Source organism: Podarcis liolepis (assembly GCF_965112155.1).
Source record: "Podarcis liolepis genome assembly, chromosome: Z".
NCBI classification, from domain to species: domain Eukaryota; kingdom Metazoa; phylum Chordata; class Lepidosauria; order Squamata; family Lacertidae; genus Podarcis; species Podarcis liolepis.
In genome coordinates, this window is record NC_139570.1 from 46,789,327 (window position 1) to 46,812,659 (window position 23,333).

At 45.3% G+C, this 23,333-nt stretch overlaps 1 protein-coding gene across 8 annotated transcripts in view; it reads right to left on the reverse strand.

Moving 5' to 3' along the window:
- COL27A1 (collagen type XXVII alpha 1 chain) overlaps positions 1–23,333 on the reverse strand; it is a 252,548-nt gene that overhangs the window by 8,218 nt on the left and 220,997 nt on the right. For 6 of the 8 annotated variants that reach the window (XM_083485690.1, XM_083485691.1, XM_083485689.1 and 3 more), the window contains 13 exons: positions 22,264–22,317; positions 21,526–21,579; positions 20,518–20,571; positions 19,685–19,792; positions 17,677–17,784; positions 13,415–13,522; positions 8,822–8,875; positions 7,638–7,700; positions 5,242–5,295; positions 3,736–3,771; positions 1,971–1,988; positions 1,826–1,861; positions 194–220 (listed from right to left, as the gene is read on the reverse strand). In XM_083485690.1, coding sequence (XP_083341816.1) covers positions 194–220; positions 1,826–1,861; positions 1,971–1,988; positions 3,736–3,771; positions 5,242–5,295; positions 7,638–7,700; positions 8,822–8,875; positions 13,415–13,522; positions 17,677–17,784; positions 19,685–19,792; positions 20,518–20,571; positions 21,526–21,579; positions 22,264–22,317 — 774 coding nt within the window. Of the gene's footprint in view, positions 1–193; positions 221–1,825; positions 1,862–1,970; positions 1,989–3,715; positions 3,772–5,241; positions 5,296–7,637; positions 7,701–8,821; positions 8,876–13,414; positions 13,523–17,676; positions 17,785–19,684; positions 19,793–20,517; positions 20,572–21,525; positions 21,580–22,263; positions 22,318–23,333 lie in introns of all 8 variants that reach the window. The other 2 variants (XR_014521564.1, XR_014521565.1) reach the window with 1 other exon arrangement.

Genomic DNA, 23,333 nt, shown 5'->3' on the forward strand with positions numbered 1-23,333 from the left:
CCTTTGGCTGAAAAATTTCTTTAATCTCTGCTCTAAGGGATGGTGGTGTTTGCAACACAGGACAACACTTTAAAACAAAATAAAAATCTGGTGACCTAGTCATATGTATAGTTTTCCAACAGCCGATACAATTTTTTTCAGTGGTGTCCCAAAACACACGAAATCACAAGCAGAATGAGATTTCGGAACTTACCAATGTAGCCAGCATTACTGGGGGACCCTACAAAGTTAAGAGACAAAATGATGTGTCATTTGCGCCAAGCATGTCCCTTTTGAAATTGCCCTTAATTACCATTTTTAGTAAATAATTTAATGCACTGAAAATGGGGACTGGTCAACCTACTTATTTGTTTTCTCTGTGGTCAATTCAATATGCACACACCCACTTCCAAAACACCCCCAATTTCTACAGCAAGAATTTGCAGATTTGAAGTTCAGGTATGCTTTGCAAATCAATCCAATTTTCTTCTACACCCACAACCACCCAACCACCCAATAACATGCCTGTTGTTTACACCCCTTATTTGTGGTTTCATATAATTTCGAATTCTTTAAGTCATTTTGTGGCAGGAGAAGTATATGCAAGAAGGGAGAATTGGGGGTTCACAGTAGAGGGACATCCATTCCCCCTGACCCCAAATGTCAATCCTCTTTGCTCTTTCTCTAGCTTCAAGCATATAACTCCTTATGCATCCATTTCCCCCACAGGTTATACAGTAAGCACACGATTTATGAGGAGGTTGCTTTCTGGGGATTGCGCCTAAAGCCAAAATTGCTTATAGTCAAAACTCATTGGGTTCAATGGTGGGTGGGATCGCTCAGGCATCTTAAAGCAACAGAGTAAATGCAACAACAATCAACTCAACAAAAACTTTAAATTACTGGATCAGTAAGATTTAGCCCGGTTCCAAAATAACCTTGGTGCCAGCCATGCCTACGAGAGGAGGGCATTCTACAGATGGGGTGCCACCACAGAGTTACACCACATCATATATAAAGGATCTTCACTGGCTCCCAGTATGCTTCCGAGCACAATTCAAAGTGTCGGTACTGACCTTTAAAGTCCTGAACAGCCTCGGCCCAGTATATCTGAAGGAGCGTCTCCACCCCCATTGTTTAGCCCAAACACTGAGATCCTCCAAGGTTCTTTTGGCGGTTCTCTCACTGTGAGAAGTCAAGTTACAGGGAACCAGACAGAGGGCCTTCTCGGTAGTGGTGCCCTCCCTGTAGAACACCCTCCCATCAGATGTCAAGGAGATAAAAAACTACACAACTTTTAGAAGACCTCTGAAGTTAGACCTGTATCAGGAAGTTTGTAATGTTTGACATTTTACTATTTCTTTGTGCTGAAAGCCACCCAGGGTGGCTAGGGAAACTTAGCCAGATGGGCTGGATATAAATAAAATATACTAATACTAGTAATAATGATGGTGATGATGATCTTCTCCTAGTGATGGAATATTGAGAACAGACTCTCTTCTGAAGTTCTGCTACTGGCAGGCTGCTATAGGGAGAGGTATATAGGCTTTGGGTACAGTATTTGGGTTCCAAGAAAGTGCGGGTGCAGACTGAATGCTCCACTATTCAAATGCAAATTCTCTATGCATGTCAGGGAGAAGGCAAGACTAGAATCGGGGTCCGTGATATGCCAGATTCCCCCCCCCCTTTTAAAGTGGAGGGATTTCTCTTTGTTATGGAGGAGCTTTCAATCACGTGAACCTGCATGCCTGCAGTCTTTACAGCCCAGATACAGTTTGACCTTCTTAGCGGGTCACAGTGATAGGGAAATACAAAGTGAAGTATAGACAATTTTCTAAACACATACCGGAGGTCCAGGGGGTCCTTGAGGTCCTGGGGAACCCTAGGAAGACAATGTAGATACATGTCATGTTTGCTTGTTCTACTTCAAAGAGGCTTGCATAGTTTTGATGGAAGCAGCAATCTTGCTAGAATTGCTCTGCCATACTCACCTTAGGACCCTGCAATCCCTGAAACACAAAAAAGGAAAGGAAGAGGGTGTGAATATGGGTCATTCATGGAAGGTGCTTGGTGGTGGTTGAGATGTACTGGCAAAAGTGAGAAAAGGTTGTATGTTTGAAATCTGATCGTGCACCAGAGTACCTGTCTGACCTTAAGATTTACTGTCAGTATTTTTCTGTTTTGTGTTTTGTTTTTGCTTCAGATATCTTAAGAATTGCTGGTAAATGTCAACACACCCCAATTTTTTGACATTTAGCATTACACACAGTATCCATACCTCTCTATGGAAAAAGAGTTACTAGACTTTGGATGGGCACCTGCTGTTCTAGCAAGTAGACACAAATGTAAAGTCACTTGGGGTTTAATGGCTTCGAGCTTTAAGTTTGCTTAAAATGACACCAGCCACTTGGCCATACCGACTCCTCCGATCTCTGGGAGCTCACTAAGGTGTACTAACAGAGACTGACTGAGTCTGCCTGCAAGCAACTCTGCTTTATTGCCCCTCAGTCTCTGAAATTTTACCTCTCACCCTCTGCAGTTTATTTCAGTTTTCGTTAGGGATGTTGTAAAGTTAAGTTTCTATATGGCCACCAAACTGCAAACTTTTCATATGAAAGAACCAAAAGGAAGTAGCTATTAGCACATTGTTAAGTGTGGCTTCCGTTTTAGTTTAACCATAGTTTAGTGCTATGTCTAAACTGCAGTTAATCTTTACATTGCGATAAGACAGTTTCACAATCCACATTTGAAGTTGGCTTGTTTCAGACAAACCAGAGTTAGGTTAAACAAATCCCAGTTTGCCTGTCCAGACAACAGAAGAATTCATAGTTATGTTACAAAGGATACCAAATTTTGGTACATAGCAACATATGTAGTGGGAATGTCCACAAACGGAACAATTTTGGAATGAAGTTTTATCTCCATATCTCAGACAATCCCAGCAACCCTAGCATTTAGCTTTACTTCATTTACATACTTCAGATATGGACCAATTAAGAAGTAAAGGAATTTATAACATATTTATCAACTGCAACTAGAAGGGTAATAGCCAGAACTTACGAGAATCTTGCAATTAATAAATATTGATCACTAGTATAATATAGTCTGGCAAAGAGACTTAACAGAAAAGCTGTTGCAAAAACTGAAGGTGGCAATGGGAGAGAAAAAACAAAATATTTTTTACACTGTATGGTGTGATTTTATTTAATGAAACAAATGAAACAACACATGGACGAGAAATACCTACAGCAAACATTGTCATATGATGTGGATAAGCAGGCACTATTCATTAGCTCACGCCTACTAGTCTGTGTTTCCCAAGTTGATTTATTCAAGAATTCATTTTACTGGTTTACTATAATAGCCTCATTATTATGCACTGTAGAATGATATGTTTAGTATTTTACCCCCTAATAATCCCTTTTTTGTTGTTGTTAGTCAGGTCATGTTTTATGATTTATGTCTGGACAACTTTGTAACAAGAAAACAACAACAACAAACAAGCCAAGGTTAACAAAATAAGGAAGTTAAAGCTTCAGGCTCCTCCTCACAGATTTATCACAACACAGCCATGATTTCCCTTCTGGCTTATTTTTTTATAGCCAAAAGCTTATGGAGGAGGCTGAAATCTGCTGTGGAGGACCAGCAGGTAGGAGGGAAGAGGTTCACCATTTGCCCCCCACCTTGGAAACTGCCACATCAAATGTTTATAATTACCTGGTTCTGAACATAGCACTAATAGAGCAAAGGACTCACCATTTCACCATGACTGCCTTTGTCTCCTTTGGGGCCCTATATGGACATGGAACAAAACACATAGATGTGCATGTCATACTGAAATCCAAAACATCCATGTGTTCAGATATATTATTTATTTTATTTATTGTGCTGCTATACTCCCCAGTAAACTGTTGCCTGACTGCCAAGTGTGGCTTGACTATTCAGCCGCTTTGCCTCTGCTTTGTGGCTGATTCACACATGAATGTGCCACTTGTCAAGCTCCATGCATAGGGAAAATTAGTGCATCCGGTTCCAGCTTAGCTTTCTCTACTCCTTAAGACATTTTCTACACGCGGGTTTTATGCACAGAGGGAGAATCTGCACATTGTTTACTGCAGACGAAGGAGCATACATTTAAATTTGCAGTTCTGAATACTGGTGCTTAAAAATAAATAAATCTGAGCATGCGGGTCAAAGACAAATTTTGCGCCATGTGGGCACACTCCACATTTCATCTGAGTAGCAAAAGCTTACAGTGTCAGGGGTGGCAAATCCTCCCCCCTGTATTACACCTGCAAGGTACGGCAAATAACAGCTCTGAGGGATGCAGAATTGCATGGGCGGGAGGAAGGTCGATCCCCATCCCTCCCCCAACGACACAATCCCAATCCAAAAAACAATAGTGAGGGAGATCTAAATCATGGATCTCCTGTATCCACATCTGCGTTGATCCTGAGTGACAGGAACTCACTGCAAGTTGAAAGTGTTGGCAATGGTGGCACTTGGAATCGTAGAATTAGAAGGGATCCCAAGGATCATCTAGTCCAACCCCCTGCAATGCAGAAATCTCAACACGCGGTCCCCCATCCAATTTGAAACCATACTGTACCCTGCTTAGCTTTGCAAATGTGCCATCAGTTTAAGGTTCTCAGGGAAGCCACCCTGAAAGTGGAGAAGGCACAGAGTCCCCAGGGGGTTGGATCTGGAGGAGGAGCAGGCCCGTGCAAAGCAGAGGATAAGCAGACCAGGAAGTTGGACATGCAGCAAAAGGGCTTTAAGTCCAGTGGTGACTGGTGGCCAATGGGTCCAGTAGGGCAGAAGGCAGGGTGACCAAGAGCAGGTGGAGCTGGAGCCAATGTGAGGCAGAATCAACTCATTCTACTTTTGGCCCCACCCTCCTCCCTGCTGAGTTGTACAAGGGCAACACTGAGGCTAGGGAGGACGAGGAGGAGACTGATTATGCTGCCCCCTGGACAGATTGCAAGTAGAAGGACAAGTGATGAGGGGGATTGGTGGAGGGCAGTCTCATTCACCCTAATGGGTCAGCCCCCAGTGTTAAAACCTGGGTCTCAAGGAGTCCCTTGGAGCTCAACATTGCTGCCCAATGGGAATCAGGAAGCGAACCAAGGTAGTGTTGTGCCACCAAAACTGAACCCAGCAATGCATATTCCCTGAAAGTTGGGAGCGACTGATGTAGAGAACCCCCACACTTATTCCAGTATTTACAACCCAAGTCAGAATGAGCAGGAGAGAGACACTTACAGGGCTTCCTGTTGGACCCCTAATCCCAAGTGGGCCAATAACGCCTTCTTTCCCCTACAGAGAACAAGAAAGGTTGGTAAATTTATTAAACTACCAGTACTTCCTACCACCAAGTCCTAACAGACCTTTCCTTCCCTTTCTGCGCTTCCCATTCACACCATAACCCACCTCCATTTTAAAGAGTGCTTCCATCAGCTTCAGCTGGTGGCTCAGCTGTGCCCCTGCGTGGACAGGGATAGCCTGACTTCTGTCATCTGTGCTCTAGTCACCTCTAGTTTAGATTACTGCAAAACATTATACATGGGGCTGCCTCTGAAGAAAGTTCAGAAACGTCAGTTGGTGTAGAATTCGGCAGCCAAGCCACACACCAGGGCAAGATGGTTTAAACATATAACACAAATTCTGGCCTGACTGCACTGGCTGCCAATTAGTTTCTGGTCCCTACTCAAAGTGCTGATTTTGACCTATAAAGCCAATTAGCTTCTGGGCCCAATTCAAAGCGCTGGTTTTGACTTAATAAAGTCTTAAATGGATCAGGACTGCAATACCCCAAGAACCGCCTCCTTCCATATGAACCTTCTGAGGCCCTTCTTCATGTGCCTCCTCCATGAGAGGTCCAGAGGATGGCAACATGAGAACAGGGCCTTCTCTGCAGTGGCTCCCCAGGAATGCTCGCCTGGCACTTAAAGATTTATGTAACATCCCTCTGCTACCAGACCTTTGTCTATTAAACAATCTATGTAAGGCCTTTAAAACTTGGGGGTGGGGTTATTGTTTTGTTTGTTACTATGCCATGTCTTTTTGTATTCTTATATTGTAAATGGCCCTGTGGTCCTCGGATGAAAGGCGGTATAGAAATTTAATAATGATGATGATGTTAATAGATAGGTTAAGACAAGGCCAAGTAGAAGGAGTGATATACCAGAGACAGGCACTGTTTTGTGGAGTGCCCAGTTTAGTCATGGATAGTGGTGGCAGAGCAACTTGGCCACAGACCAAAGAGAAAAGGTTGCAGATATAAAAATGTGCAGGTCCACGTTATCTGGTGTAGTCATGCTGTGGGGGGGGGGGAGCAGAGGTGCCTGGGGTCCATTAGGACCTGTGGGGGGGGGGAGCAGGGAGGCCAATGGGAGGCAGAACCAGAGTCAATGACAGGTGGAGCCAACTCATTCTAGCTTTGTCCCTGTTGTCCTTCCTGCTGAGTTCTACAAGTAGGACAACACAGAGACTAAGGAGGAGGAACCTGAGAGGCTGTGCCACTCTCTGGACTGAATAGGAATATGAAGGCAGGCAGGTGGAAGCCGCCTGAGGGCAGGCTGAGGTTGGTGGGGAAATTCCTATTGGCCTATTGGCCAGCCTCTACGGAATAGGAGAATACAGTCATAGAATCATAGCATCATAGAACTGCAGAGCTGGGAGGCACACTGAAGATCATCTAGTTCAACTCCCTGCAATGCAGGAATCTCAACTCATACATGACAGACAGCCATCCAACATCTGCTTAAAAACCTCCAAGGAAGGAGAGTCTGCCAACTCCCAAGGGAGACTGTTTCACCGTCAAACGGCTCAGGAAATGGCAGGGAGTGGAAAGGATCAGGCTCAAACCACTGCAGTTAAGTAGGTGCAGCCCCTACCTGGAAGCAAACCCCTCTGGAACTCACTGAGGCTTACTCCTGAGTAGCATGTATGGGACTGCACTGTCAATTAGTTTGGATCCACACTAAGTCATGCTTAGATCCACGGACATCCATGGCACGGCCCAGATCCAACTCAGAGCATTTCCCCTACCTGCCATTGTCCTCTTGGAGAAGAATGTCAGCTGCTGCTTCACCACAGCCTCTGTGGGTGGGTTCTAGGATGTCCCACCCACAAACGTGATCACAAACTTGCCTTCACAGCCAAAAGTGCCTTGTGTATAACAAGTTGTGGGTAAAAACTAGGTCCTTAGTTCCTGCATCTGCAGCCCCTGCTTGGATGGAAGTACCTGGAATGGGGTTGGTGCTTTCATCCCATGGTGGGACAAATCTGGCCAACTCAGACTTAAATCTCCACCGAACTTCCAGTGGTTGCAGGTGGTGCTCTTGTCTCCGATCAGGGGGAGCTGCCTCCTTTGTCATCACAGAACATTTGTTTGTTCTAAACTGCATGGCATTAGCAGGATGTGCAAAGAGGAAGACATATGCACGCACACACACAGTTTCACAGAGAAAGCAGCTACAGAAGGGAGCTCCTCACTTGGACAGCTTCCATGCTGTAGCTTCTGCAACATGCCAGTTAATCCAGCACTGATGCTTAATTTCTATTCCAGCTGTTGCTGTCTGCTCCTTAGAAGATACCACTAAGGAAGAGATGAGGAGGCAATGGTTGATGAAGGGAGTAAGATTTCTGCAACTTACCATGAAGCCCTGAGGACCCTTGGGGCCCTGGATTCCTTTGAACCCGGTATCTCCAGGGGGTCCCTGTAGGTATAAAAGATGGGTATGGATTCCAGAAGGAACTTGGGTGGGCAAGTATGTGTTGTTTGAAAACAGGATGTGCACCCTCCCCAAAATAATATAAAAGAAGACATGAATTTGCATAAAATCTGCATATTCTAAGTACATAAAAAGAGCCTGCTGGTCAATTGTTCATCCAGTTCAACATCTTGTTCTCACAGTACGTGCATCAAGCTCAAAACAGGTTAGTGCCCTAGCACTTGAAGTGTTATGGTCTGCAGGAGAGACCCTGACCTGTGGTGCCCTTGGGGAATATGGCTTTGGGAAGTGTTCTTCATCACAGGAGACAGGACCTTCTCCGTAGTGACACCCCAGCTATGAAACTTCCTTCCTGCATACATCAGATTATCTCCCATGCTATGTTTATTCCACTTTAAGACCTATTCGTTCCAGCCAACCTTTGGAGCATAAAAGGCGCACACACCCATCTGTATAATATAAAATGCTGATTATTGAAGGAGAACTTTGTACTATTGCTCTCTTTTTGCTTTCAATGCTGCATTTTTAGAGTTAGCTGCCCTGGGCTTTTAAAGGAGCAAAAGTGAGGGGAAAGGAAATATCAACAACTATCAACATCAAGAACTGTGCTGGGGTATAGCCAGCTCTGGAATGAACAGGGGCAGCTAAATACATCACCCCTACAGGTGAAGCACTCAAAAATTCCCATACAGCATCTGAAAAAACAAGTTTCTGCTACTCAGCATTAATTCACAGAATTGTAGAGTTGGAAGGGACTCATAGGGTCACCCAATCCAACCACCTGCAATGCAGGAATCACAGCTAATTCTTTCAAAAGCATGAGAAGACCTATCTGTTCTCTGTTGGTTGCCTACCTAAGGACCTTTAATGTTGCCCCAGCCATGCCAGAGAGATTTTTTCAAGCACCTCCCAACAGATCAGCACATCTCCTCCTAGTGGCATGGCAGGTCCTGGGTAACTGGCTTCTGCCAAGGTGGCTGGGCCAGGTAGATGTTAAATCAACTGCTCAGGAACTGCTCATTTAAAAGCAGGGTGAAAGCAACACTTCCCTCAGTGAAAGTGTAAGCTTCAGTCGGATATGTTATTTATATGCACAGTGATCTCACCTTTGGCCCAAACAGCCCAGCAATCCCTGGAAATCCTGATTCACCGAAGTCTCCCTGGAAGTTTAAAAATAAAAAAGAGATGAAAGGAAGTGTTCAGGAAGCTCAAGTTTAAAGGGCAAAGGAGGAGCAACTATGAGCTAAACTGTGCTTACAGAGGGAGGAAGATTAAAAATCCAGGTTTGTTTGTTTGTTTGTTTGTTTGTTTGTTTGTTTGTTTTGCAAATTTAGCAGGAGGTGGGAAGCATCTTCTTAAGTATAAATTTTGCATGGCCTGGTCCAGGGCTAAAGAAATTGTTAGGTTTTTAAGCAGTACCTGGCAGGATCAGGTCAAGGTATCAATCTGGTCTAGCAGCCTGTTTTCCACAATAGCCAAAGCAAGGCACATACTAAATATCTCCAGCAACTGGCGTTTCCCGGTATAGTGCTGGTATACTGCTTCTGAACCTTGAAGTTCCATTTACCCTTTGGCACAGGCAGTAGCAGAGAATGCTCCTGTTTTTAGATTCACACTTTTCCCTGCAGTATAGCTGCATTTACACCATGCATCTGAAGCACACACATCAGCAAATAATCCTGGGAACTGTAGTTTTTTTAAAAGGGTGATGGGAACTGTAGCTTTCTTAGGGTGTGCTTTAGATGTATGGTTATGTAGACATCTCATGTAAACATTTTCAAAGCTACAACCAATCAACACACATCTTGGTCCAGCACCCAGTGCTTTTTTCTGGGGGTACTCAAGGTTACAAAGTGGGCAGGCAAGGAAGAGTTTTTATACCTTAAAGGTAAAGGGACCCCTGACCATTAAGTCCAGTCGTGACCGACTCTGGGGTTGCGGCGCTCATCTCGCTTTATTGGCCGAGGGAGCCGGCGTACAGCTTCCGGGTCATGCGGCCAGCATGACTAAGCCGCTTCTGGTGAACCATAGCAGCACACGGAAACGCCGTTTACCTTCCCGCCAGAGCGGTACCTATTTATCTACTTGCACTTTGACGTGCTTTCAAACTGCTAGGTTGGCAGGAGCAGGGACCAAGCAACGGGAGCTCACCCCTTCACGGGGATTCGAACCGCCGACCTTCTGATTGGTAAGTCCTAGGCTCTGTGGTTTAACCCACAGCGCCACCCACGTCCCTTTTTATATCTTACATTGTCTTTAAATGCATTTCTAAGCTGCTTAATATTTTGCGGGTGGTGTACACTATGTTTGATATAAAAACAGTATGTATTAAAAGAAAAATAAAATCTAAAACCAACAAAACAATATAAACCCTACATGTACATAAAACAGAGTTTCAGAGGATTCACACACATGAACCAGGGTCTAATCTTATGGGTCAGGGAAAGCCTGGCCAAAAAGGTACATCTTCAAAAGACATTTGAAGAAACTAATGGTTGAAATCCTACAAATGGTGCAATTTTGTTGGATTGAAGCAAAATTCAGGATCAGATTCATTGGGTCAGATTCATTGGGTCAGCATCAGATTCATCCCCTATTAGCAGTGGGGGAAGCCCCTTTCTGTATTTATTTTCTATTGCTGCCGCAGGTAATGACAGCAACAGCTGTACCAGGGCCGCCATTTTCTTTCCCTCACAATGCCCTAGCATCCTTCCAGATCATTGTGTGTGCAGGGCAGGGCAGGGCAGGGGACGAGGGCTACCAAAGGAGACTGACTTTTCTGGTGACAATTACACACACACACACACACACAGACACAGCACAAGAACAACACTTTGCATGAGATATTATGGGGGAAACAAAAGAGGGGGCCAGGCTGCCAAGGGAAAATGCTGTTGCTGCTTCCTGTGGTGGGGGCAAAATGTTTTTTTAAAAAGGAAAAGAATGAAGCCACGGCCTCTACTACTAACTGCAGACACCCACAAACCTGAAAGAAAATTTTGTTTGCCCTGAAGATAGTGGTGAAATCCCCCAAATTCTAATGATGTGCTAAAAATAATTCGACACCCACTGGGAAACCCTGCCTGCCCACTTTGGGGTCTGACTCTGCAACATGTGTGCCTGCGTTTTGAAGGTTTGTGACAGAGAGAGAGCACTGCCAGAAGTCAGTATTAAGTGCAAAGCAGACAAACATTTCCAAGCAAAACACAGCCTACATTCTCTATCCGCAGGACACAGTTTTACATCTGACCTTTGCACAAGAATATGGGAAAGTCTGCTGGAACGTTTGAGGGGAAGTGGGGGCCAAACGACCCTAAATGAGTCACAGAAATAGCGAGGTGGAAAAACTCTTTTATGGCCTGTGAAGTCTTCAGCCTCAGCTGCTGCGCTCCACGGATTATTCCAAAGGGGCTTGTTCAGCCTGGTTGTAAATGACTCAGAAGCCCAGGGTTTCCACCATTTCTGCTGAAAAACTGTTCCAGAGTCCTAACATCCTTTGGCATTTGGGAAACTTTTCTTGCCATGTTCTTGAGACATGCTTTGGCAAGGCAAGGCCTGTTTCGAAGCTAAGAAGTTGTGAGTGACTTTCCAAAGGATCCATAAATGAGAGAAAATTAAAGTAGCAAAACTGTTTTTTAAAATTTCAGGTAGGTAGCCGTGTTGGTCTGACGCAGTCAAAATACCTAAATAAAAAAATTGTCCAGTAGCAAATTAGAGACCAACGAAGTTTGTTCTGGGTATAAACATCTGTGTGCATTCAGGACAAAATTAGTTGGTCTCTAGGGTGCTACTGGACAATTTTTTAATTAATTTTTTTTTAAGCCCTGAAAAACAAAGCACTACTATTTCTTTTTTAAAGCATCTTGAAAAGGAAATTATTTTCAGGAGGTAGCCGTCTTGTGTCACCTTAAAAATGAACACGTTTAACTAACACACAAGTTTTTGTGGACTAGAAGTATACAGTGTGTTGGTACAAGTGGTGGAAAGAGAGAGGGGGGAAAGGGTAAACAATGAGGTCAGAGAAATAGGAAAAGCAGAAGGTACAGGCTTTGGAACTTGAATGCATGTAAAAACATCACAATGCACAAAACGGCACGGATGAAAACATAAACATCCTTGCATTAGCGTGCTAATTAACATCTGTAGTAGTGGGACAAAACAGCCGCTATTGTCACTCAGATCACAGGTGACAGAACTGAAATTCTTAGTAAGCCTTAGACACATGAGGTTGGAGCCAGACTTGATCATGCTTAAGAGCAGACCAGCTGAGATAAACAAAACTTAAAAGAGTCGTCATGACTAGCTTATCACTCTGTAAGCATGACTGAAGCCCTTTTCAGATGTAACATCTTTGTCTTACACATAAAAGGAAGGCTGCAGGGAGAAGCATTCTAGTTTGTCCCTTTGTCAGCTGGATGGCAATCTTCTTAAGTGGCGAGTCTCCATTGCACATCAAGGCTCCCCCATGCATTTCAGAACCCTGGAAAATAAGGCCCTGAAACTCTTGGGGAAGAAGCCACAGCTCAGTGGTACAGCATCTGATTGCATGCAGAGGATCCTGTCTTCAATTGCTGGCATCTTCAGGCAAGCCTGGGAGAAACTCCTGGTGTGAATCCCTGGAAGGCTGCTGCCAGTCAGTGCAGGATGTGCTAGGTGAGATGGGCAATATAAGGCAGTTTCCTACAGTCACAGTGCAGTCACAGAGGCCATGATGAGGACTAGAGGCTCTCTCCTTTGGTCGCCATTTCAACTCATGGAAGGCAATGAAAACAGCTAGAGGGTCTGTGTGGATGAATGCATTTGTCTCCACCACCCCCTCCAGCCCCCAAAGTGAACACAAAGACAGAACACCCAGACTTTTGGCTGGATTCAACCCACAGTGTTCACTTGAAGGAGGGCAAGTGGCATGTCCTCCCTTTTCCTCTCCAGCTCTTTGTGAAATAGTTCAGCTTATTCTGAGCCAACGTGGAGGTGGCAGGCAATCTGGGGTCACCAGAGGTAGGGCCAATTTGTTCTGTTCCCACCCCTCCTTCCCTGAAAAGACACCACTCCCACCATGGTTTCTTCCTAAAATGGCTGCAGTCAACCAGAAAAAGGGAGACAAAGGGAAAACTGATTGGTCCAATCTGTCCTGCTCCCTGATTAGTAGGAACTCTCTCCCTCTTTGCCTTGTTTCTGCCTGAAAATAAAGGTAAAGGTAAAGGGAACCCTGACCGCTAGGTGCAGTTGCGGATGACTCTGCGGTTGCGGCACTCATCTCGCTTTACTGGCCAAGGGAGCCAGTGTACAGCTTCCTGGTCATGTGGCCAGCATGACTAAGCCGCTTGTGGTGAACCAAAGAAGTGCACAGAAACACCGTTTACCTTCCCGCCGGAGCGGCACCTATTTATCTACTTGCACTTTGTGCTTTCGAACTGCTAGGCTGGCAGGAGAAGGGACCGAGAAACGGGCACTTACCCCGTCACGGGGATTCAAACCGCCAACCTTCTGATCAGTGCAAACAAGTACAGAAGTGGCGAACTCTGGCTGTTTGGATAGCTGAATCAGCTATCTGTGCAGCGAGGTTTGGGCCTAATTCTTTGTGTTCAGATAACTGAATTTGCAGATAAGGAGCGTTCTGATAGCAGGACCTATGTGAGTCATTTAAATTCCTTGGCCCAAGAATGAGAGTGCTTAAGAAGAATGACACATCTACTTACCAGCTGCCCCTTTGGTCCTGCCTCACCAGGGGGTCCAGGAAGCCCCATCCCACCTTGGTGGCCTCGTTTCCCTAAAGGGCCAGCCTGCCCAGGCAACCCCTGTTCTCCCTAAAAAGCAATGGAGAGTGTCAATATCATGCAATGGCAAAAACTGTTCACTGTATACCACACAATGGCACAGGTGGCTAAGCTCTTGGCAGTACTACGGCTAAATCTGATGACTTGAAGCACCTACACTAGAATCAAAGAATCACTGAGTTGGAAGGAACCCCCAAAGGGCATCTAGCCGAAACTCCTGCAATGCAAGAATCTCAACTAAAGAATCCCCAACAGGCGGCCTGAGAGAGGAGTGGTGGAATGTCCCATTCCCAGTTACAGAAATAATTCCAGGCACTCACACACGGCTGCCTTCATTTGAATCCAGCACCTACAAAGTTAACTTCTTGAGAACCTGAAAGCCTGCATGCTGTCTGAAGACATTTTGGTTGGTCTTCTAATGGTGTGGCTATAATGTAGATTTTGATTCTTTCCTGCACTTATTGGCCAACTAAATTGACTTATTTTGCTTTGTGTGTGGGTGTGGGTGGGTGGGTGTAATGAAAATTATGTCTCTGATCTTGCCACACACCCTGAACTTTTGACAAGCAGTTTGTCAGAAAATAGGCCCTTTCCCTGGTAAGCCAGGAGAACTAGGAGAACAGAGATGACGTGCCAACAGGCTTATCACTCTTGTGTCACACTTGACTGTCAGCCTGTTATTCTAGCTGCAGCCGTTAGGGGGCAGCAACTGCCAACTGAAAAGTACCACATTAACAAAAGGATAATTGATCCCTTATTCATCCCACCCCCAGCCTCTCTTAAAAAATAAGCAAGCAAGCAAGCAAGCAAGCAAGCGAACAAACGAACAAACCAATAGGAACTGTGTATTTATCGCGTTAGAGCTGCAAATCTTGAAACCTCTGGCTTTCGGGACATGGAAAGATTGGGTAACTTTGGGGAAAGGGTGTAGCTTGATGGTGCAGTACTTGCTTTGCACTCAGAAGGTTCCAGGTTCAATCCTGGCACCTCCAGGTAAGGCTGGGAAAGACTCTCTAGACAATGCTGTGTTAGATGGCCTGACATGGTACAAAACAGTTCTGTGTGTTGCCATTTGATTCTGAACCATGAGGGCTGGGAGCTTAACTTTATTTTAAAGTGAAGGTTGATAGATAGCCCAGTAATAGTAAAACATCCTGTGCATGCAAAAAGGTCCTAGGTTCAACTTCAGGAATTCTCCGGGTAGGCCAGTGAAGACTCTTCCCTGAACCACTAGGCAACCACACGAGGGGGGGGCAAGGAAGGAATATAAAATGCAACGAGAAGAGCTAACTCAATGCCAGTGGGTCAGGTGGGTTCTGGAGAAGGCAGATATCAAATTCACTCTCTCTATCAAACACCAGACTGGGCACCAGCTGAGGCAGGAGTCTGCTCAGGTTGCACGAAGTGAAGCCGAACTAGGAAAAGTGCATCCAGTTATGGAACTCTTTTCCCACTGAGATGAGGCTGGCACACTCTGCAATGTGCTTCAGGCGCCAGCTTGAAACTTATCTGTTCTTGAAAGCCTTCTCTTGAAAATGACCGTTACTGCATCTTTTATGCGGACATGCTGCATTTTAAAAATGTTCTCTGTGTTGGTTTTTGTTGCTTCAGGGGTGTAGCATAGGTATGTGTGTGCCAGGGGGCTGTGGCCCTGGGTGCACAATTTTTGAGGGGGCATGATCCAAGCACACCCACGCATTCACCCCCAGTGTGGCCTGGCCTGGTGCTCCTCTCTGCCTGCCAAGGGCTGTGTTGGCTAGCTGGCTCCCCCCTGCATGGGCAGGCAGGTGGTTCAGTGTGGCCCTGCTATGCTCTGGTGGGGGTGGGGTCACTCCAGCGGCAGTGGAGGTGGAGAGGACTGGGCTGGCACCCCCCCCCAGTGTGAGTGCTCCTGCCCAGCGTGTGTGCACCTGCCTGCCCCAGGCACTGGCAACCAATGCTACACTGCTGGTTTGTTTTGCATTGATTTTAAATGTCGTAGTTTGCACACTGACACAGATATATATATATGATTATAAGGTGCAGCATAAAAAGATTGAACTAACTTTTGGCTTGTGAAGCGAGAGTCAAGAGAGCTTTGGGCTCTATAGATATGCAGTAATCCCCCAAAGCAGCTGAGGCTTCCATTGCTAGACACTGGAAGAAGTCCAGTGTTACTACATTGGGATCTTGGTATCAAATGCCTTAGCAAAGCAGCACTTCTGGGAAGATCACGAACAAAATAATAAGAAGAAAAAATTGTGTGTGGGGGGGGGGGTAAAGTAAAGAAGATGGAGGGACTTTGCTGATTTTGCCAAGAGAAGGGATACAGGAAGATCTCCTTCCTCAAGATCATTTGCATCTACAGATTCCTGTAGTGAAGTAGCTATTGTTCCTCCTTCTTGTAACTGAAAATACAACAGGCACATGACCGAGTGATGTATTCACACAGGATTCTGCTTTGATTATGTTTGTGTTTCTGTTGAGCTATGTATTTATCCACTTAAGCCTAGATTTCTTATTTTATATTTAGTAACACTGAATTTATTCTGTGTTTGCCACATTGTTCATTTTTGCCATTTTTAAATTTACTGTATTTTGTATACAGTATTTGTATTTCCAATGCTCTGTATTTTGATGTTTCAAATGTTTGCTGTACGCTGCTTTGTGCACAGCCTGTTGTGGGAAAGCGGCATATAAGTAAACTCAGTCAATCAAGGTGTGTGTGTGTGTGTGTGTGTGTGTGTGTGTGTGTGAAGAGTTTTGATTTCCCAGTTCTCCTCTGCTGGCTGTGCCTCTACGTTCCTCATACTGCTTGGGCATGAGGGCTAAACTATGCGATATGCAAGGAGCTGCGTGATCAGTTCTCCCAAGACTTTAACTTTAGAACAGCTGCAAAGGGAATGGTTTTTGATCAGAGCAGCAGTGCTGTCAGAAACTGCCAGAGCCAAATCTGGGGAACAACAGACTCCAAGTGCAACTGCCCTGTGTGGTGAACTCATGGAATTGCATTTTTGATTATTATCCTGTAAAGTGGTCCCTTGTAAAGTGGTCCTTGCCAGTCCCACCTACCCACCCTGCCTGGCCTTTGGTCTTTCGTAGACAGGGAGGGTTATTTAAGTAATTTAAAAGCATGCCTGAACCACTTAGCATTTAAAAACCTCTAAACAGTGTGAAATAGGAAAACAAGAAACAGGTATCACTAAAACAAAAACACAGCACAAAACCAACTAAACAGCTGCATAATAGGAGAGGACTGGGCAGCAAAGAGCAGGTGGAGTTTGGGGCAAGTGGAGTCAAAAGCCACAACCGACAGACTCACACTTGACACACACACACAGGCCCCATCTGCACTACACATTTAAAAGCAGCATCCCATCACTTTGAAGAGTCATGGCTTCTACCAATGTCTACAGTGTGGATGGAGCAGAGTGTACATTCTATGAAGCTGGGATGGAGTAGAAATAGCAAGGCTAAGGGGGTGGAGGGGGAGCGTTTCTGTACTGAACTTCAAGAAAGGAAGTCCTTTCCTTCCAGCACACCACAGAAATCTGATCATGGCTCCCTGCTCCTGCTTTAAACCAACACAAAACTACACAACCTGCCTGTTCCTTTTCACCTGAAGTGGTGTGTGATCTAAACTCCACTCCATTGGAACAGAACTGCAACAGCAGCAGCAGCAGCAGCAGCAGCAACAACAGAAAGCATCCTGAATGCATTCTAACTGGTCCAGGGACACCAACCAGAGTAAAACTGGGGAGAATATATCAAAGTGCTTGCTGTGGATGGGTTGTGGACACTGGCCTGGAACGAACCACATAATGCAAATTGCAGCAAATAATTCTGTCCCGACTGGCAAATTGTCTTGATTCCGAAAGGAGTAAGGATATTTGGAGGATCTGTGGGCTTGTCACCCTGCCTGAAGGCTATTTTTCAATGGGAAATTAGAAGTGCTCCCCCCACCCCTACTGCCCTCTCCTTCAGGAGAAGGATGGGAGCATAGCCAGGCACTACAGACTCCAAGCAAGATGGAACTCAGAGCTTATAATGTGGGAGAAGAGGACAGCAAAGGAGAGCTCTGATGTTAAGGAAGGGATTGGGGGCTGATTCTTTGGTGGGGAGGGGAAACTGCTCTCTGTGAATTGCTGCCCCTTTTGCCTTCCCACCTCTGATTGTAAAAGCAAAGGGGGAGGGGAGAAACCGACCTTCAATCCTGGGGGGCCCTGAGCTCCTGGAAGACCAAGGACACCAGGATTCCCTCTTTTCCCCGACATTCCTGGGGTGCCTTCCTCTCCATCTTCACCCTGTTCTCCCTTGAGAAAGGTGGGGGGGGGGAGAGAGTTGTGCTTTTTAAACATTTTAATTGTTATCAAATGGGGGGGGAATTACAGAGAGGAAAAGATCAAATGACACAGAATGAGCAATAAATATTCTTTGGTGCTTACATTTCCAACAAAAAGGATGAAAAAGAAACAAGAAGAAAGGTTAATGAAATCAACCTTTGCAGGATTCCTAATATACCATGTGGCTGAGCATTATCCTGCACCTTGTTATTCCGATACATAATAAACTGGACTGTTTTCTAATAAAGTTTGTCTCCCTTATGTGCATTTAATAATATCCAGAAGCTTCAGCATTTACTCACTTTGCTGATATTCATTTATATTTTGACAAATGTAGAGAATGCCAGGAAACCCTGAAACGAATCTATGTAGTAGAGAGTTGGGAGTACAGTAACTCCTTTAAGCCTCAATAGGTGTCCTGTGGGCCTGATTCCACTCACACAGCATCTTTTAAAAAGCCCCCCACAGGCTGCTTCCCAGCAGGGAAGGAAAGACTGATTGCCCCGTTTAGTAAAATGCAGCATAGATAAAATTCCTCGCAATGGATGGAGGCTAAGATCCAAGTTCACTGCTGGCTTTCTGGTTTACGGTGGGGAAATCGAAACAGCTTAAGGTTACAAGAAGAATGGAGCAGTTGCTGCTCCCTAGAAATAGACCAAATCTTCTCATGTCATTTGTATAACACAAAAATAGCACAATGAATTTGCATATGACATATGGCTGGTTCATTCTTAGTGGTCAATGTACAAGTTCTTGGTTATGGATTCGTTTAAACAAAAACAATAACAAAGGATAGAATAAGGTAACATTCAACAATGCATAGCCAAATGCCTAATCAGGTGCCCTTGTGGTTGTGTTTAGGTTAAGTATGAGTGATAGTCATTTTCCCTCTTAGGTTACCAATGAAACAATAGAAAGTGTTGGCATACTGATGAATGGGGGTGTGTGTGTTTCAAAGTGAAGATAATTTGTGTTACCAACAGCCAATTACGTGACTTGGGGAGTGGAAGAAACATGATGTCTGACAACTGTTCCATGCTTTAGAATGCTCTTCCACCAGCAGAGACCTTGTCCATACTTATATTCCTCCGCACATTCCAGGCACAGACCACACTTTTAAAGGCCTCTTGTTTTTTTTGAACTCTGGAGCTTTCCCCATGAAAACTCACTCTTAGGTGCTGAATTGGAGCACACGGCAATACATGGAAATTGCCCTAAGTTGTGCTTCAGCTTTAAGAAGTGGGTTTTCATGGGGAAAGCTCTGGGGTGAGGGAAAGAGCACAAGGACACAGATCTTTAAGGCACAGCCCTGTGCCTGGAAAGGGCGAAGCAATGGGTAAGAAGTGTGGATAAGCCCAGAGATTCAGCAGCCACCCTGGCCATCTCCTTTCAGGCATCTCCTAAAGACCTTTCAATGCAAATAATGCAGCTATTTAAGCTTCCTTGATTAGCCAGCCATTTCAATGGTTATTTTGTATTGCTTTGTGGTGTTTCATGTTTCACTGTGCTTGTACATTTTATTGATATTTGATATGATTTGGTGGCATATAACTATTTTTATAAATAAAAATAAGTTGCAGAATGTTGTCCTGAGCATGGTTGCTACAGCAGAAGGGCAGCGTATAGATAATCTTGCAGCACATTTCTATGTGTCTCAAGACCCTCTGAGTTCAATGGGGCTTACTCCCCGACAGCCTAGGGGTAGAGGTCTACTCAGTAGGATCTACTTGGGAGGAAGGATCCACTCAGGAGGGAGAAGGTCCAGCTGCAAGGCATCAACCACCTGCAGGTAATGACCCTGAAGAGAATTACGCAGAGACAGTGATTATATAAATCAAGGGTGGGAACATTTGGCCCTCCAGATGGTTACCTTTTGTCCAAAGCTGCCATCTTTGCCAGGGATCCCATCAATGCCAGGGGTGCCCTCTTGACCCTGCCTTCCAACCACTCCTCTTGGACCTGGTAATCCCACAAGACCCTGCGAATATAAAGGCATTTGTGGCTGAATTGTGAGGACATGAAAACTTGCTGCCTATTCTGCTATGCTGAAATAGGGTCACAGCAAACCAGCAGTGGGGATGGAGCAGTTGACCTGGTGCTGGCGCTGGCACTGGCGCTGGCACTGGCATAGCTGAGCAGCACAGCGCATCCATGACAATCTTCCCCAACCTGGTGCTCCATAGATGTTTTGGGTTACAGCTCCCATCATCCCTGGCCACTAGCCACGCTGGCTAGGGCTGGTAGGAGGTTGTAATCTGGAGCACCTGGAGGGCATCCAGTTGAGCAAGGTAGTCTAGGTAGTCCACCCCCCCCCACCCCCCGGGAATTCTTGACGGTGTAGGGAGTTAAGATCACACACCCAATAATCCCCAGCATCTCCAGTTAGGCCTGGGGACACCCCCCCCCCATCTAAAGGCCATAGGAAACCTGCTCCTTATTGCTGAATCTGTGCAAGCATCAGTTGAGTTTTCTGTGGATTGACATTTGCTCCGATTCAGTGCTAAAAAGCAAGTTTTCCCAGGAAAAGCAGCAGGGCAAATCGAAAACTGCCTGGACTGCTGCTTTCTAGGCACAAGTGGAAGTGTGGGTGAGCCCTGAGTTTGATGGACCAATGGCCTGACCCAGTAAAGGAGCTATGTATGTTCAGCGGCATCACTTAACTGAAAGGTGTAACAACAAACAGACTGTGCATTTATCACCTACCGGCAAGCCTCTGCTGCCTGGGGCACCCCCAAGCCCTTGCTTTCCTTTCTGCCCCTGAAAATAAAAAAGGAAAAGGAAAATGAGCCAAGCATCACCAAAGCTCCAGGAATATCTCATACTGTTGTGCCTTGAAGTCCAGTTCCACACCTCATCATTAAAGAAAAAGAAAAATAATTTCATTTCAACACTTCAGTGTTTTGGACCAGCTCTGGGACATTATCTATATCTATCTATCTATCTATCTATCTATCTATCTATCTATCTGTCTGTATCTGGAGGGGCTCAGCAAGGCATCATCAGTTGGGTCTTCTTAACCTTGGAAAAGGAAGTCTGCCAGAATCCTCATCCTCATCACCTCTGAGCCTCTCAGGTGCTCCATGTGATGTGAGAACAGCAGATTTGCTAGAGAGCAGTAGGGCTTTACCCCCTTAGCAAATCCCCAGTCTTGCAATCCCAGATTTAACTGACATAATCCAGACTGCCACTGAGGCTTTTCTGCTCTTGGACTTCATTGCTGCCTTACCTTGCTTTGTGGTGCTTTCATTTGATGATTGCAATTTGTTGTATCGTGGGCTCTTATTTTCTATTTGACATTGTTGGACTGTACCACATTAAGCCCATGTGGGTGACTGTTCTTCCATATAGAAAACAAAGAATCTAAACCCTCTGTGTATAGATGTTAAGGGAGGTTAAGCTAGAATTCTTTTCCTTGGCATGCTTACTTCCCAAGTGAAGGGATTCTTTCTCACTCACTCACTCACTCTCTGTATGTATTTCCCCTTCAATTTAAATGTATTGAGTACCATCCAATCAAGAGAGTCTCCACAGCCCAATCACAGGTCCATAATCTTTGGGAGAACTTAGATTTGTAACCATTCCTAGACCTTCTCCTTTCCAGCTCCCCACCTCCACGAACCTCACAACTCTCTGGCTACCCCAAATGTCTGCTGCAAGTGGGGCAACTCTGCCAGGATGCATGGCTAAGTTGAGGTGTTTCCCCAAACCTACCGGATTGCCCTTGGATCCTTTCAGCCCTGGTTGACCTGGTGGTCCTGGATGTCCCTAAGAGAACAAAAGGGACAGGGTGGGGAAACTGTTTGAAAATACCCTTCTGGCAGAGATGTCTTTCACGAATCATGAAGAACAGAGATTACTGTGCCTAGGACAGTTCTAGCCATATGGAATTAGCTTTTACATCTTGTGGGTAAGATTGTGTTTGCCCAGGAAGGCGAGGAGCCATGACTCTGTGGTAGATGAATAGTTTTGCATGACCAAGGTTCCAGGTTCAATCCTTGACCTCTCTAAGGAAGACTTACTGAAAACTCAGAGAGCTGCTACCAGACACAGTGTAGGAAGTGCTGAGATACATGGATCAATGCCCTCACTTAGCTTAAGGCAGTTTCCAATGTGGGCTTTAAAGTAAAGCATGCAAGCACCTAAGACCTCTTTGCAAATGTTTGGAAGTGTACTGCACCTCCTCTCGCAGGGTTTGGAAACCAAAGCCCAATTCCAATTAGGACACTTAGGTTGCAAACTTCAACATGCTAACTAGGCAGTAATCCCCAACAGACGCAGCAAGAGCATGCATAGGATTGTGGCATTGAAGGGCAACCCAATGACCTGAGGACATGCATGTTGGTTCCATCTCCCATTTCTGCATGTTTTCTCTCCCTCTCTTTCACATACGCGCACCCTGGCCCATGCACAGAACAACTTTCAAAAGGTGGGCAGAGGGGAGCTTCTTACGGGTAAGCCTTGTTGTCCAGGTTTTCCTCTCTCTCCATCAATACCCTCTTGACCCTAAAAGGAAGTGAAAGGGAAGATTCAAGTTAAGCTGCCATCCGAGATCCTTCTTTCTTCCCAGGGGCAGAGTGGTGAATCTAAGCAATCCTAAACACTTCATCAAACAAAGCAGGCCTGAGGTTCCTCACCTCTGGACCAATTCAACGAGGGAGTGTCCTAGTGGATAAGTATTAAAACTCTATAATGTGCTTGACCAGTTTATTAACACCAGTTGGGCCTCCATGTTTTGGGCCAGATGCTCTCAATAAACACTCTCTAAGTTGGCCCACCACTTCCTTGCTACCAAAGCTGCAGCCCATTCATTTGTCCAATAACTCAGTGCCCAATTCAAATAACTGCCACAAAGGAAGCCTAACGCAGGTTGGGGATGCTGCTCCATCTCCTCCCTCTGCTCAGTCCTTGCACACTCAGGTGGAGGGACAACAAGGAGGAGGAACAGCAAGGCTCCAGGCGTTGGCAGTGGCATCACACACACACACACACACACACCCTTGCAGGGTTGTGGGCCTTGGCAGGGGCTCTTCCACAAATGACACAAAAGATGGAGGGAAATCAGTGTTCAAAACTTCTATTATTCTAGGCACATTTTGCGACAGGGAATTTCATTAGTGCAGGCAGTTTCTGAGCTCTGGGTGCAGTACTGCGACTAAGATTTCAGATTCAAACAGCAGAGTGGAAAGAAAGGAAGACCTTTTTCTGCCTCCCCGCTTCCAGCTACTCTCTGAAGACTGGAGAAGAGACCCTCTTAAGAATATTAGGGGGTTGGGCCAGGGAAGGACTAGACCATGTGAAAAATGAACGTAACATTTTAGCTGCAGCTCATTCATTTTCAGCTTTGTATTCTTATTATAAAAATGCATGCCTAGACATTCAATTGTTGCACCCAGAACCTAGTTTTAATGTGCCATTTAGCTCCTAACTTTCATATCTCAGTTTCCAACACTGAAGGAAATTTATGAGTTCTAAAGAAACAGAATGATTTGCATGGGTCAGTCTGTATGTGCAGACTCACA